General features: G+C 45.7%; 1 protein-coding gene and 2 long non-coding RNA genes across 3 annotated transcripts in view; 2 read left to right on the forward strand and 1 right to left on the reverse strand.

The window, feature by feature from the left end:
• Window positions 1–4,380, forward strand: part of LOC118381014 (G-protein coupled receptor 176-like) — a gene marked incomplete at its 5' end in the record, with an annotated part of 5,855 nt that extends 1,475 nt beyond the window's left edge. The window contains 4 exon segments of the mRNA XM_052512026.1: window positions 2,439–2,652; window positions 3,085–3,513; window positions 3,515–3,654; window positions 3,742–4,380. Of these exon segments, the coding sequence (XP_052367986.1) occupies window positions 2,439–2,652; window positions 3,085–3,513; window positions 3,515–3,654; window positions 3,742–4,084 (1,126 nt within the window).
• Window positions 1,023–2,257, forward strand: LOC127926593 (uncharacterized). The gene is made up of 3 exons (XR_008124498.1): window positions 1,023–1,767; window positions 1,984–2,113; window positions 2,179–2,257. It is a non-coding gene; the product is annotated as an uncharacterized LOC127926593 (long non-coding RNA).
• Window positions 4,381–9,627: 5,247 nt separating the features above from the next.
• Window positions 9,628–10,756, reverse strand: LOC127926594 (uncharacterized). Its single transcript, XR_008124499.1, has 3 exons — window positions 10,445–10,756; window positions 10,213–10,316; window positions 9,628–10,161 (listed from the first exon to the last, which is right to left on the reverse strand). It is a non-coding gene; the product is annotated as an uncharacterized LOC127926594 (long non-coding RNA).
• Between the last annotated feature and the right edge of the window lie 2,799 nt (window positions 10,757–13,555).

The raw sequence follows: 13,555 nt of genomic DNA on the forward strand, positions 1-13,555 counted from the left end.
ACCCTCCGGTCTCCTAGCCTCAGTGAAGGACCCTCCGGTCTCCTAGTCTCAGTGAAGGACCCTCCGGTCTCCTAGCTTCAGTGAAGGACCCTCCGGTCTCCTAGCCTCAGTGAAGGACCCTCCGGTCTCCACTCCAGAGAGTCTTCCATCTACATCCTCTAAGAAGGCTTTCCTTAGTGTTCATACTGTTCATACTGTTTACATCAAACTCACAGGAAATTAACAATCACAAGAACACACGTCTTACCTTTTATTCTCTTCTGTGATGTTTCCAAGAGAATCCTCGTCAATGCCTGCTGTCTGCTCTAATGAGAGATTCCTAGTGCTCAGACTGCAGCCTTTGTAAATACTACTGTCCTGTCTACATCTAATGGTAGATACTACTGTCCTGTCTACATCTAATGGTAGATACTACTGTCCTGTCTACATCTAATGGTAGCTACTACTGTCCTGTCTACATCTAATGGTAGATATTACTGTCCTGTCTACATCTAATGGTAGATACTACTGTCCTGTCTACATCTAATGGTAGATACTACTGTCCTGTCTACATCTAATGGTAGATACTACTGTCCTGTCTACATCTAATGGTAGATACTACTGTCCTGTCTACATCTAATGGTAGATACTACTGTCCTGTCTACATCTAATGGTAGATACTACTGTCCTGTCTACATCTAATGGTAGATACTACAGTCCTGTCTACATCTAATGGTAGATACTACTGTCCTGTCTACATCTAATGGTAGATACTACTGTCCTGTCTACATCTAATGGTAGATACTACTGTCCTGTCTACATCTAATGGTAGATACTACTGTCCTGTCTACATCTAATGGTAGATACTACTGTCCTGTCTACATCTAATGGTAGATACTACTGTCCTGTCTACATCTAATGGTAGATACTACTGTCCTGTCTACATCTAATGGTAGATACTACTGTCCTGTCTACATCTAATGGTAGATACTACTGTCCTGTCTACATCTCTGTCTACGTCCTCTACCCTCAGGACAGTGTATAATGTTGTCTCCTCTTCTTCTTCTCTCTAGGTACTACTCTGTCCTCTACCCTCAGGACAGTGTATAATGTTGTCTCCTCTTCTTCTTCTCTCTAGGTACTACTCTGTCCTCTACCCTCAGGACAGTGTATAATGTTGTCTCCTCTTCTTCTTCTCTCTAGGTACTACTCTGTCCTCTACCCTCAGGACAGTGTATAATGTTGTCTCCTCTTCTTCTTCTCTCTAGGTACTACTCTGTCCTCTACCCTCAGGACAGTGTATAATGTTGTCTCCTCTTCTTCTTCTCTCTAGGTACTACTCTGTCCTCTACCCTCAGGACAGTGTATAATGTTGTCTCCTCTTCTTCTTCTCTCTAGGTACTACTCTGTCCTCTACCCTCAGGACAGTGTATAATGTTGTCTCCTCTTCTTCTTCTCTCTAGGTACTACTCTGTCCTCTACCCTCAGGACAGTGTATAATGTTGTCTCCTCTTCTTCTTCTCTCTAGGTACTACTCTGTCCTCTACCCTCAGGACAGTGTATAATGTTGTCTCCTCTTCTTCTTCTCTCTAGGTACTACTCTGTCCTCTACCCTCAGGACAGTGTATAATGTTGTCTCCTCTTCTTCTTCTCTCTAGGTACTACTCTGTCCTCTACCCTCAGGACAGTGTATAATGTTGTCTCCTCTTCTTCTTCTCTCTAGGTACTACTCTGTCCTCTACCCTCAGGACAGTGTATAATGTTGTCTCCTCTTCTTCTTCTCTCTAGGTACTACTCTGTCCTCTACCCTCTGGACAGTGTATAATGTTGTCTCCTCTTCTTCTTCTCTCTAGGTACTACTCTGTCCTCTACTCTGTCTCTACCCTCTGGACCACTCAGGACAGTGTATAATGTTGTCTCCTCTTCTTCTTCTCTCTAGGTACTACTCTGTCCTCTACCCTCTGGACAGTGTATAATGTTGTCTCCTCTTCTTCTTCTCTCTAGGTACTACTCTGTCCTCTACCCTCAGGACAGTGTATAATGTTGTCTCCTCTTCTTCTTCTCTCTAGGTACTACTCTGTCCTCTACCCTCAGGACAGTGTATAATGTTGTCTCCTCTTCTTCTTCTCTCTAGGTACTACTCTGTCCTCTACCCTCTGGACAGTGTATAATGTTGTCTCCTCTTCTTCTTCTCTCTAGGTACTACTCTGTCCTCTACCCTCAGGACAGTGTATAATGTTGTCTCCTCTTCTTCTTCTCTCTAGGTACTACTCTGTCCTCTACCCTCTGGACAGTGTATAATGTTGTCTCCTCTTCTTCTTCTCTCTAGGTACTACTCTGTCCTCTACCCTCTGGACAGTGTATAATGTTGTCTCCTCTTCTTCTTCTCTCTAGGTACTACTCTGTCCTCTACCCTCAGGACAGTGTATAATGTTGTCTCCTCTTCTTCTTCTCTCTAGGTACTACTCTGTCCTCTACCCTCTGGAGAGGAAGATCTCAGACGCCAGATCACGTGACCTGGTTATCTACATCTGGATCCACGCCACCATCGCCAGCGTGCCTGTGTTCGCCGTCACCAACGTTACCGACGTGTACGCTACCTTGTCATGTTCCGACGCCCGCGCGCGCTCCTTGGGTCACATGGTCTACGTGGTGATCTACAACGTAACCACGGTGGTTACATTTACATTGTGATCATTTATCAGTCGGTTTTTATCCAGTCAGTGAATTTCAATCATTGCACGTAAAAAAAACCCACTTCTTTACATTTAAAAAAAAAAGAAGCTTTTCAGCTCGCCAGTGTTTAGTAACTAAATAGAAGTATGAGTGCTACCCGCTTAGAAAAGAAATATGTTATCGCGAACATTTAACGATTCTTTGGCTGTTCCCATATGAGAACTGTTTGAAAAACTATTTTTTTTTGTTCCAGAACCCTCTATGGTTCTACATGGAACCCAAAAGGCTTCTACCTGGAACCAAAAATGGTTATCCTATGGGGACAACCGAATAACCCTTTTTTAGAACCAATTTTTTTTCTAAGAGTGTTGGTGCAGGAAAGACAACAGTACAACAGTTGTTGTGTTTTTAATTACATTTTATTTTTAGGTGATCCTCCCACTGGCGGTTGTCTTCCTGTTCATGGTTCTGATTCGCCGAGCCCTTAGCGCCAGCCAGAAGAAGAAGGTGATTATTGCAGCGTTGAGAACCCCTCAGAACTCCATCTCTATTCCGTACGTGTCGCAGCGCGAGGCTGAGCTACACGCTACATTACTAGCTGTCGTTTTAGCCTTCTCGGCCTGTAGCGCCCCCTATGGGGCGTTGGTGGTATACCGCACTCTTCTCGGGGACGGTGAGGAATTGTCTCCTTCTCTCTACCTCACAGCCATCTGGCTGCCAAAGGTGTCTCTCCTCACCAACCCTCTGCTGTTTCTGACGGTGAACCGCACGGCCAGGCAGTGCCTGTTGGATGTTTTAGCCCGGGTCCACAGACGCTACAGCCGGCGTAACGTAGTCAGCACTGGGGCCCTGGGGATAGGGGGCGAGGGGAGGGCTGGAGGGGTCGGCTCAGGCCGGGAGCCAGCTCCTGGAGATGTTTAATATCGGACAGCAGCAGATCTTTAGGCCGACCGATGAAGAGGACGAGGAGGAGGTAGAGAATGAGATACCTTCGTTAGGGTCAGGATGTGGTGGGGTTGTTTGCAACCCAAAGAGAACCACCTTGGAGGTAGACTAGGGGGACACGAAGGGAAGATGGTTCTACAGAAACAGACCCAACCAATCAGAGAGTGTCCTAGTGACTAAAGAACCTCCTCTCATATTGCCCAAAGTCTCCCCTGCCCCTGTCCACGCCTGCTCTTACACCTCCTCATCACAGGTGGCGCCAGCGACCCCCACGGAGCCCGACAACCCCACCCAGTTTGGGTTCGGTCCATTCGAGCTGCCGCCCCAGTGGCTGCCGGAGACCAGGAACAGTAAAAAGAGGCTCCTCCCACCGCTAGGGAACACCCCAGAGGAACTGATCCAGACCAAACAGCCACGCCCACGGCCAGAACGACGAATCAGCAGGAACAACAAGGTCAGCAACTTTCCCGTTGTCGACCCTTAAACTACCCTGTCCGTTGACCTTTGAACCTATGATCCCTGATGACAGCTATGGCTGGAGGTCAGCCAGAGGAGTATTCCACTGACGGAGCGTAATGAGAACAGCAATACACCTTTTCCTTTTTCTATCAAGTTTTTGATACATTTTATGTCAATGACTCTGGATACAAAGTCAATGGAGGAATCTGACCAACCACCTGACCAACCACCGGACCAACCACCTGACCAGTCACCTGACCAACCACCTGACCAACCACCGGACCAACCACCTGACCAGTCACCTGACCAACCACCTGACCAACCACCGGACCAACCACCTGACCAGTCACCTGACCAACCACCTGACCAACCACCTGACCAACCACCGGACCAACCACCTGACCAACCACCTGACCAACCACCTGACCAACCACCGGACCAACCACCTGACCAGTCACCTGACCAACCACCTGACCAACCACCTGACCAACCACCGGACCAACCACCTGACCAGTCACCTGACCAACCACCTGACCAACCACCGGACCAACCACCTGACCAGTCACCTGACCAACCACCTGACCAACCACCGGACCAACCACCTGACCAGTCATCTGACCAACCACCTGACCAACCACCTGACCAACCACCTGACCAACCACCTGATCAACCACCTGACCAACCACCTAACCAACCACCTGACCAGTCACCTGACCAACCACCTGACCAGTCACCTGACCAACCACCTGACCAACCACCGGACCAACCACCTGACCAGTCACCTGACCAAACACCTGACCAACCACCTGACCAACCACCGGACCAACCACCTGACCAACCACCTGACCAACCACCTGACCAACCACCTGACCAACCACCGGACCAATCACCTGACCAATTACCTGACCAACCACCTGACTAACCACCTGACCAACCACCTGACCAATCACCTGACCAATCACCTGACCAACCACCTGACCAATCACCTGACCAATCACCTGACCAACCACCTGACCAATCACCTGACCAGTCACCTGACCAATCACCTGACCAATTACCTGACTAACCACCTGACCAACCACCTGACCAATCACCTGACCAATCACCTGACCAACCACCTGACCAATCACCTGACCAATCACCTGACCAACTACCTGACCAATCACCTGACCAGTCACCTGACCAACCACCTGACCAATCACCTGACCAGTCACCTGACCAACCACCTGACCAACCACCTGACCAATCACCTGACCAATCACCTGACCAACCACCTGACCAATCACCTGACCAGTCACCTGACCAATCACCTGACCAATTACCTGACCAATCACCTGACTAACCACCTGACCAACCACCTGACCAATCACCTGACCAATCACCTGACCAACTACCTGACCAATCACCTGACCAGTCACCTGACCAACCACCTGACCAATCACCTGACCAGTCACCTGACCATCCACCTGACCAACCACCTGACCAACCACCTGACCAATCACCTGACCAGTCACCTGACCATCCACCTGAACAACCACCTGACCAGTCACCTGACCAATCACCTGAACAACCACCTGACCAGTCACCTGACCAACCACCTGACTAACCACCTTTAAGAGAAAGCCGACTCTAGAGCTCGATGAGTCTGTCTCATTGATGATTCTCCCTATTGTGTAATGGATACATTTTACGTCAATGACTGGTGAGATTTTAGAAAGTCCACACTGGAGCACCAAATAGCCCAAGTCTAAAGACCAAAGTCACGCTTTTCTGAAGACATGGATTTTTACCCTGGTTTTGATGTTCTCTCTTTTTTTCTTGTTCTCTCTTTCCAATAAATATTTTCAACTGATTTCTACTGGTACTAGCAGAGCAGATAAAACCCTTTCAACTGATTTCTACTGGTACTGCTAACAGAGCAGATAAAACCCTTTCAACTGATTTCTACTGGTACTGCTAACAGAGCAGATAAAACCCTTTCAACTGATTTCTACTGGTACTGCTAACAGAGCAGATAAAACCCTTTCAACTGATTTCTACTGGTACTGCTAACAGAGCAGATAAAACCCTTTCAACTGATTTCTACTGCTAACAGAGCAGATAAAACCCTTTCAACTGATTTCTACTGGTACTGCTAACAGAGCAGATAAAACCCTTTTAACTGATTTCTACTGGTACTGCTAGCAGAGCAGATAAAACCATTTCAACTGATTTCTACTGGTACTGCTAACAGAGCAGATAAAACTCTTTCAACTGATTTCTACTGGTACTGCTAACAGAGCAGATAAAACTCTTTCAACTGATTTCTACTGGTACTGCTAACAGAGCAGATAAAACTCTTTCAACTGATTTCTACTGGTACTGCTAACAGAGCAGATAAAACCCTTTCAACTGTTTTGTAATTGGTACAACCAATTTAATCTTGTTGATTTTGATGAGTTTGGCAATGATGTATTGAACATACAGTACATGCATTAGATTCCTGCAATGCCACATGTACATTGTGATTGACATGGAGAATTGAGTCACACCAACACTGGATGAATCTTAGATTCTGGGTGAGACATTGAAGCTAAATAAGAGTATTTCTCAAGGTGTTTTTTCCCCCATGAACAAAACATCTTCTAACATGCTTAAACTGTCATCGTCCTAGTCTTAAATAACGAATGAGTTTCTGTATCAAACCTTTGACTTGTCTCCATAGCGATGTTATTTTTCATATTATTTTGAGTTTATTTTCTAGGGTAGAACATGTGTATCGAATAGCATCCCTCTCCAACGCCAATCCTTTGTAGCACAGACAGTGACTGGAACATTCAATGAAAATGAATGTCATGATACAGTGCAATTGTACAGTTTGCAAATATATATAGTATAAAATCACTTTGGATTAACTGAGTTTATATGATCCTCATGTTCTGTTTATATTCTATCATGATACTCTTCTAAAACAGTGTTACTGAACCTCAGATTCCTGGACCGGGCCCGGTCCGTGGGATACTGCTTTATGGTACCCTGAGATGTTCGAGTGCTAGTTTTGATGGAAGCGGCACCCCAGGTACCCTGAGATGTTCGAGTGCTAGTTTTGATGTAAGCGGCACCCCAGGTACCCTGAGATGTTCGAGTGATAGTTTTGATGTAAGCGGCACCCCAGGTACCCTGAGATGTTCGAGTGCTAGTTTTGATGTAAGCAGCACCCCAGGTACCCTGAGATGTTCGTGTGCTAGTTTTGATGGAAGCAGCACCCCAGGTACCCTGAGATGTTAGAGTGCTAGTTTTGATGGAAGCAGCACCCCAGGTACCCTGAGATGTTCGAGTGCTAGTTTTGATGGAAGCAGCACCCCAGGTACCCTGAGATGTTCGAGTGCTAGTTTTGATGGAAGCGGCACCCCAGGTACCCTGAGATGTTCGAGTGCTAGTTTTGATGGAAGCGGCACCCCAGGTACCCTGAGATGTTCGAGTGCTAGTTTTGATGGAAGCGGCACCCCAGGTACCCTGAGATGTTCGAGTGCTAGTTTTGATGGAAGCGGCACCCCAGGTACCCTGAGATGTTCGAGTGCTAGTTTTGATGGAAGCGGCACCCCAGGTACCCTGAGATGTTCGAGTGCTAGTTTTGATGAAGGGGCACCCCAGGTACCCTGAGATGTTCGAGTGCTAGTTTTGATGGAAGCGGCACCCCAGGTACCCTGAGATGTTCGAGTGCTAGTTTTGATGGAAGCGGCACCCCAGGTACCCTGAGATGTTCGAGTGCTAGTTTTGATGGAAGCGGCACCCCAGGTACCCTGAGATGTTCGAGTGCTAGTTTTGATGGAAGACGCACCCCAGGTACCCTGAGATGTTCGAGTGCTAGTTTTGATGGAAGCAGCACCCCAGGTACCCTGAGATGTTCAAGTGCTAGTTTTGATGGAAGCAGCACCCCAGGTACCCTGAGATGTTCGAGTGCTAGTTTTGATGAAAGCAGCACCACAGGTACCCTGAGATGTTCGAGTGCTAGTTTTGATGAAGGGGCACCCCAGGTACCCTGAGATGTTCGAGTGCTAGTTTTGATGGAAGCGGCACCCCAGGTACCCTGAGATGTTCGAGTGCTAGTTTTGATGGAAGCGGCAACCCAGGTACCCTGAGATGTTCGAGTGCTAGTTTTGATGGAAGCGGCACCCCAGGAGGATAAAAACATTGTTTGCCAGTCCTAGCCTGATCTCAGATATCTTTCTGCGTCAACCAACACCATCTCTCAAAACAATGAGTGACAAGGACTTGTTGGCATTTTTAGCAAAAACAGACTGGAACACAGACCCTGTTAAAAAACAGATTGAGAAACACTCATCTAAAAAGGGCCATCGGTAGTAGATGGTCAGTCCAAAATGTCAGCTTATGTCCTATATAGTGCACTGCTTTTTACCAGAGCACTATGGGCCCTGGTTAAAAGTAGTGCACTATAAAGGGAATAGGGTGCCATAGGGCCCTGGTTAAAAGTAGTGCACTATAAAGGGAATAGGGTGCCATTTAGGACACACCCCTGAAGAGAGTCTGAAGTGACTAATTGAGGGAGAAAGGGTTCTGTGTGATTAGTTCTCCTACAAAAAAACCTCAATGGATCAATCCTATTGACTCTACAGAGACGCTGCAGATCAATACCAAGACTGCTCCATTTACGACACACTCTGCATGGTATAATTAAACAGTAAGGCACAAGGTTTTGCGATGCGCGGCCAATATACCACGGCTAAAGGCTGTTCTTATTCACGATGCAACGCGGTGTGCCTGGATACAGCCCTTAGCTGTGTTGTATTGGCCATTATAAACTGGTTACCAATGTACAGTGCCTTGCGAAAGTATTCGGCCCCCTTGAACTTTGCAACCTTTTGCCAGTGTAACGGATGTGAAACGGCTAGCTTAGTTAGCGGTGTGCGCTAAATAGCGTTTCAATCGGTTACGTCACTTGCTCTGAGACCTTGAAGTAGTAATTCCCCTTGCTCTGCAAGGGCCGCGGCTCTTGTGGAGCGATGGGTAACGATACTTCGTGGATGACTGTTGTTGATGTGTGCAGAGGGTCCCTGGTTCGCGCCCGGGTATGGGCGAGGGGACGGTTTAAAAAAGTATACTGTTACATTGATGCTGTTGACCCGGATTACTGGTTGCTGCGGAGGAAGGTCAAAAGGGGGGTGAGTGTAACGGATGTGAAACGGCTAGCTTAGTTAGCGGTGTGCGCTAAATAGCGTTTCAATCGGCTACGTCACTTGCTCTGAGACCTTGAAGTAGTATTTCCCCTTGCTCTGCAAGGGCCGCGGCTTTTGTGGAGCGATGGGTAACGATGCTTCGAGGGTGACTGTTGTCGTTGTGCGCAGAAGGTCCCTGGTTCGCGCCCGGGTATGGGCGAGGGGACGGTTTAAAATTATACTGTTACACCACATTTCAGGCTTCAAACATAAAGATATAAAACTGTATTTTTTGTGAAGAATCAACAACAAGTGGGACACAATCATGAAGTGGAACGACATTTATTGGATATTTCAAACTTTTTAACAAATCAAAAACTGAAAAATTGTGCGTGCAAAATTATTCAGCCCCTTTACTTTCAGTGCAGCAAACTCTCTCCAGAAGTTCAGTGAGGATCTCTGAAGGATCCAATGTTGACCTAAATGACTAATGATGATAAATACAATCCACCTGTGTGTAATCAAGTCTCCATATAAATGCACCTGCACTGTGATAGTCTCAGAGGTCCGTTAAAAGCGCAGAGAGCATCATGAAGAACAAGGAACACACCAGGCAGGTCCGAGATACTGTTGTGAAGATGTTTAAAGCGGATTTGGATACAAAAAGATTTCCCAAGCTTTAAACATCCCAAGGAGCACTGTGCAAGTGATAATATTGAAATGGAAGGAGTATCAGACCACTGCAAATCTACCAAGACCTGGCCGTCCCTCTAAACTTTCAGCTCATACAAGGAGAAGACTGATCAGAGATGCAGCCAAGAGGCTCATGATCACTCTGGATGAACTGCAGAGATCTACAGCTGAGGTGGGAGACTGTCCATAGGACAACAATCAACCTGTCTCCTCCCCTTCATCTTTAACCTGTCTCCTCCCCTTCATCTTTAACCTGTCTCCTCCCCGTCATCTTTAACCTGTCTCCTCCCCGTCATCTTTAAACCTGTCTCCTCCCCGTCATCTTTAAACCTGTCTCCTCCCCGTCATCTTTAAACCTGTCTCCTCCCCGTCATCTTTAAACCTGTCTCCTCCCCGTCATCTTTAAACCTGTCTCCTCCCCGTCATCTTTAACCTGTCTCCTCCCCGTCATCTTTAAACCTGTCTCCTCCCCGTCATCTTTAAACCTGTCTCCTCCCCGTCATCTTTAAACCTGTCTCCTCCCCGTCATCTTTAACCTGTCTCCTCCCCGTCATCTTTAAACCTGTCTCCTCCCCGTCATCTTTAAACCTGTCTCCTCCCCGTCATCTTTAAACCTGTCTCCTCCCCGTCATCTTTAAACCTGTCTCCTCCCCGTCATCTTTAAACCTGTCTCCTCCCCGTCATCTTTAAACCTGTCTCCTCCCCGTCATTTTTAACCTGACTCCTCCCCGTCATTTTTAACCTGACTCCTCCCCGTCATTTTTAACCTGACTCCTCCCCGTCATTTTTAACCTGACTCCTCCCCTTCATTTTTAACCTGACTCCTCCCCTTCATTTTTAACCTGACTCCTCCCTTCATCGTTAACCTGTCTCCTCCCCTTCATCTTTAACCCTGTCTCCACCTTTCATCACCACTGATTGAAGTGGATTTAACAGGTGACATCAATAAGGGATCATAGCTTTCACCTGGATTCACCTGGTCAGTCACTAGCTAGGTTTCCATCCAATTGGTGACATATTTTCATGTGAATACTCATAAATAAAACATGTGAATACTCAAAAATAAAACATGGAATTGTGGTTTACGTCATGAAAATCAAATCAAATTTATTTATATAGCCATTCGTACATCAGCTGATATCTCAAAGTGCTGTACAGAAACCCATCCTAAAACCCCAAACAGCAAGCAATGCAGGTGTAGAAGCACGGTGGCTAGGAAAAACTCCCTAGAAAGGCCAAAACCTAGGAAGAAACCTAGAGAGGAACCAGGCTATGAGGGGTGGCCAGTCCTCTTCTGGCTGTGCCGGGTGGAGATTATAACAGAACATGGCCAAGATGTTCAAATGTTCATAGATGACCAGCATGGTCCAACAATAATAAGGCAGAACAGTTGAAACTGGAGCAGCAGCACGGCCAGGTGGACTGGGGACAGCTGAGCAGGTGTTGCTAATGTTTTCTACACTCAGTGTATATGTTGTCATTAGTTTTGTTATATACTGTATGGCGTTCCTCACATAACATCTGTGGATGGAATTGTGGTTTACGACATGAAAAGAGCAAGTGTTGCTAATGTTTTCTACACTTGGTGTATACACTGTCAAGTATGTCAAAATAAGAAAATGATAGTCATGTTTTGGCTGTAATGTTTTCTACACTCGGTGTATACGCTGTCAAGTATGTCAAAATAAGAAAATGATAGTCATGTTTTGGCTGTAATGTTTTCGTTACAGCACCAAGTACTCTACGTCAACAATGAAAATCACCCATTGTATCCAGAGGTGTAAAGTATTTAAGTAAAAACACTTTAAAGTACTAATTAAGTATTTATTTGTTTTTTTTTCACTACATTCCTAAGAAAATACATTTATATTTTTGACTACTTTTACCTTTTCCCTGACAGCCAAGAGAATTTGTTACATTAAACTAAGTTTGTGAATGATGTATGAGTTTTGGTATGTGCCCCTGGTTATCCATAAAAAAGAAGAAAATTGTGCCGTCTGGTTTGCTTAATATAAGGAATGTGAAATTATTTATACTTTTACGTTTACTTTGGATACTTAAAAGTATATTTGAGCAATTACACTGACTGTTGATACAGAAAGTATATTTAAAAACAAATACTTTCAGACTTTTACTTCAGTAGTATTTTACTGCGTGATTCAGTTTTTCTCGAGCCATTTTCTGTTAAGGCAGCTTTGGTTTTAGTCAAGTGGAGAGGCAATGTGGGCTTTGAATAACAGGCCTGATACGATATGTTGCACCTCAATGGGATTTCAGCTTTTAAAAAATTATTTACTCATATATATAAAAAAATACAAAAATATTACTCATATTTAACGTTTAACGTTTTGGGGGGGGTGTTTCTGTGTGCTAAATGACCTCCGTATAAGTTTCAAAAGCAGCGGTATTTAGTCTAGACCAGTGTGCGACTAATCTGAAGCTCACTGCATACGTAAGAAGTCTTTAATGTACATTCCTAGAATTGACCTCTTCAGACTTTTACTTAAGACGTGTGTTTTAACCTAGTATACTCGTTTCTAGAGTTATTAATTTAACAGCAACGTAATGTTTTGAAGTAAAGACGGATCAATATTTCTTCATTTGGTTCACCGTTAGTATGTGTGACATGGAGAAATACGACTGCAAATGTAATAGTGGAACTGGGACCAAGTTTCTACACCTGCCAGAAAACAGAAGAAAAAACAGGTGTAGCTAATCCTCTTTGGAGTCACGGAGGAAGACTTAGACTGAGAAGAAGAAGCACATGACCAGCTCTGAAAACAGAGAACCAAGAGAACAAAGTACCTGTTTGTTATAAAGAGTTTGCCGGATTTTATTTTCTACTCAGCCGTTGTCGTCAATGTGGTTATCCTTTGTGTCATCATAGACGTCGTTGGCACTCGCAGCACCACAGGTCGTGGGTTCGATTCCCAATGGGATCACCCATATGTAAACATCTAAGCATGCATGACTTTAAATCGCTTCGGATTAAATCATTTGCTTAATTGCATCTATTATATTATCATTGTCATCACCATCATCATCATCACCAACACCCTCCTCCTCCTCCTCATCCTCTTCACCACCATCATCCTCCTCCTCCTCATCATCATCCTTCTTCCCCTTCTTTCCTTCCTCCAGCTGCACATAACAGAAATGAAGCCTTGAATAATTCTGCTGTTGAATTGATTGAACGTTATTTGATCATACAGCCATATTGCTTGGTGTATTGGGTGGGGGGGGGAAGTGGACTACATGTTATATGATCACATTTCTTCAGCAATTGCTTGGTTTATTGTGGCCTACTGCTCATGTGTCTGCACTGCATACTTGTTGATGAAGAAGGGATTTGGTGTGGTGGCCAAATCCACAACCCCTCCCGGCGGAGAAGGATTTCCAGTTATTAAACTGAGCTGAGAAACTGTCCTGAGAAAACACTGCTGCAGTCTGCTGAAGTCACCACATCCCTAAAGCGGCCTGTATCCTCATGGCCCTTAAGCAGCCTGTTTCCTCATGACCCTAAAGCAGCCTGTTTCCTCATGGCCCTAAAGCAGCCTGCTTCCTCATGGCCCTTAAGCGGCCTGCTTCCTCATGACCCTAAGCGGCCTGTTTCCTCACGGCCCTTAAGCAGCCTGCTTCCTCATGGC

This window comes from Oncorhynchus keta, unplaced genomic scaffold (genome assembly GCF_023373465.1).
Source record: "Oncorhynchus keta strain PuntledgeMale-10-30-2019 unplaced genomic scaffold, Oket_V2 Un_contig_7873_pilon_pilon, whole genome shotgun sequence".
In the NCBI taxonomy this organism is placed as follows: Eukaryota; Metazoa; Chordata; class Actinopteri; order Salmoniformes; family Salmonidae; genus Oncorhynchus; species Oncorhynchus keta.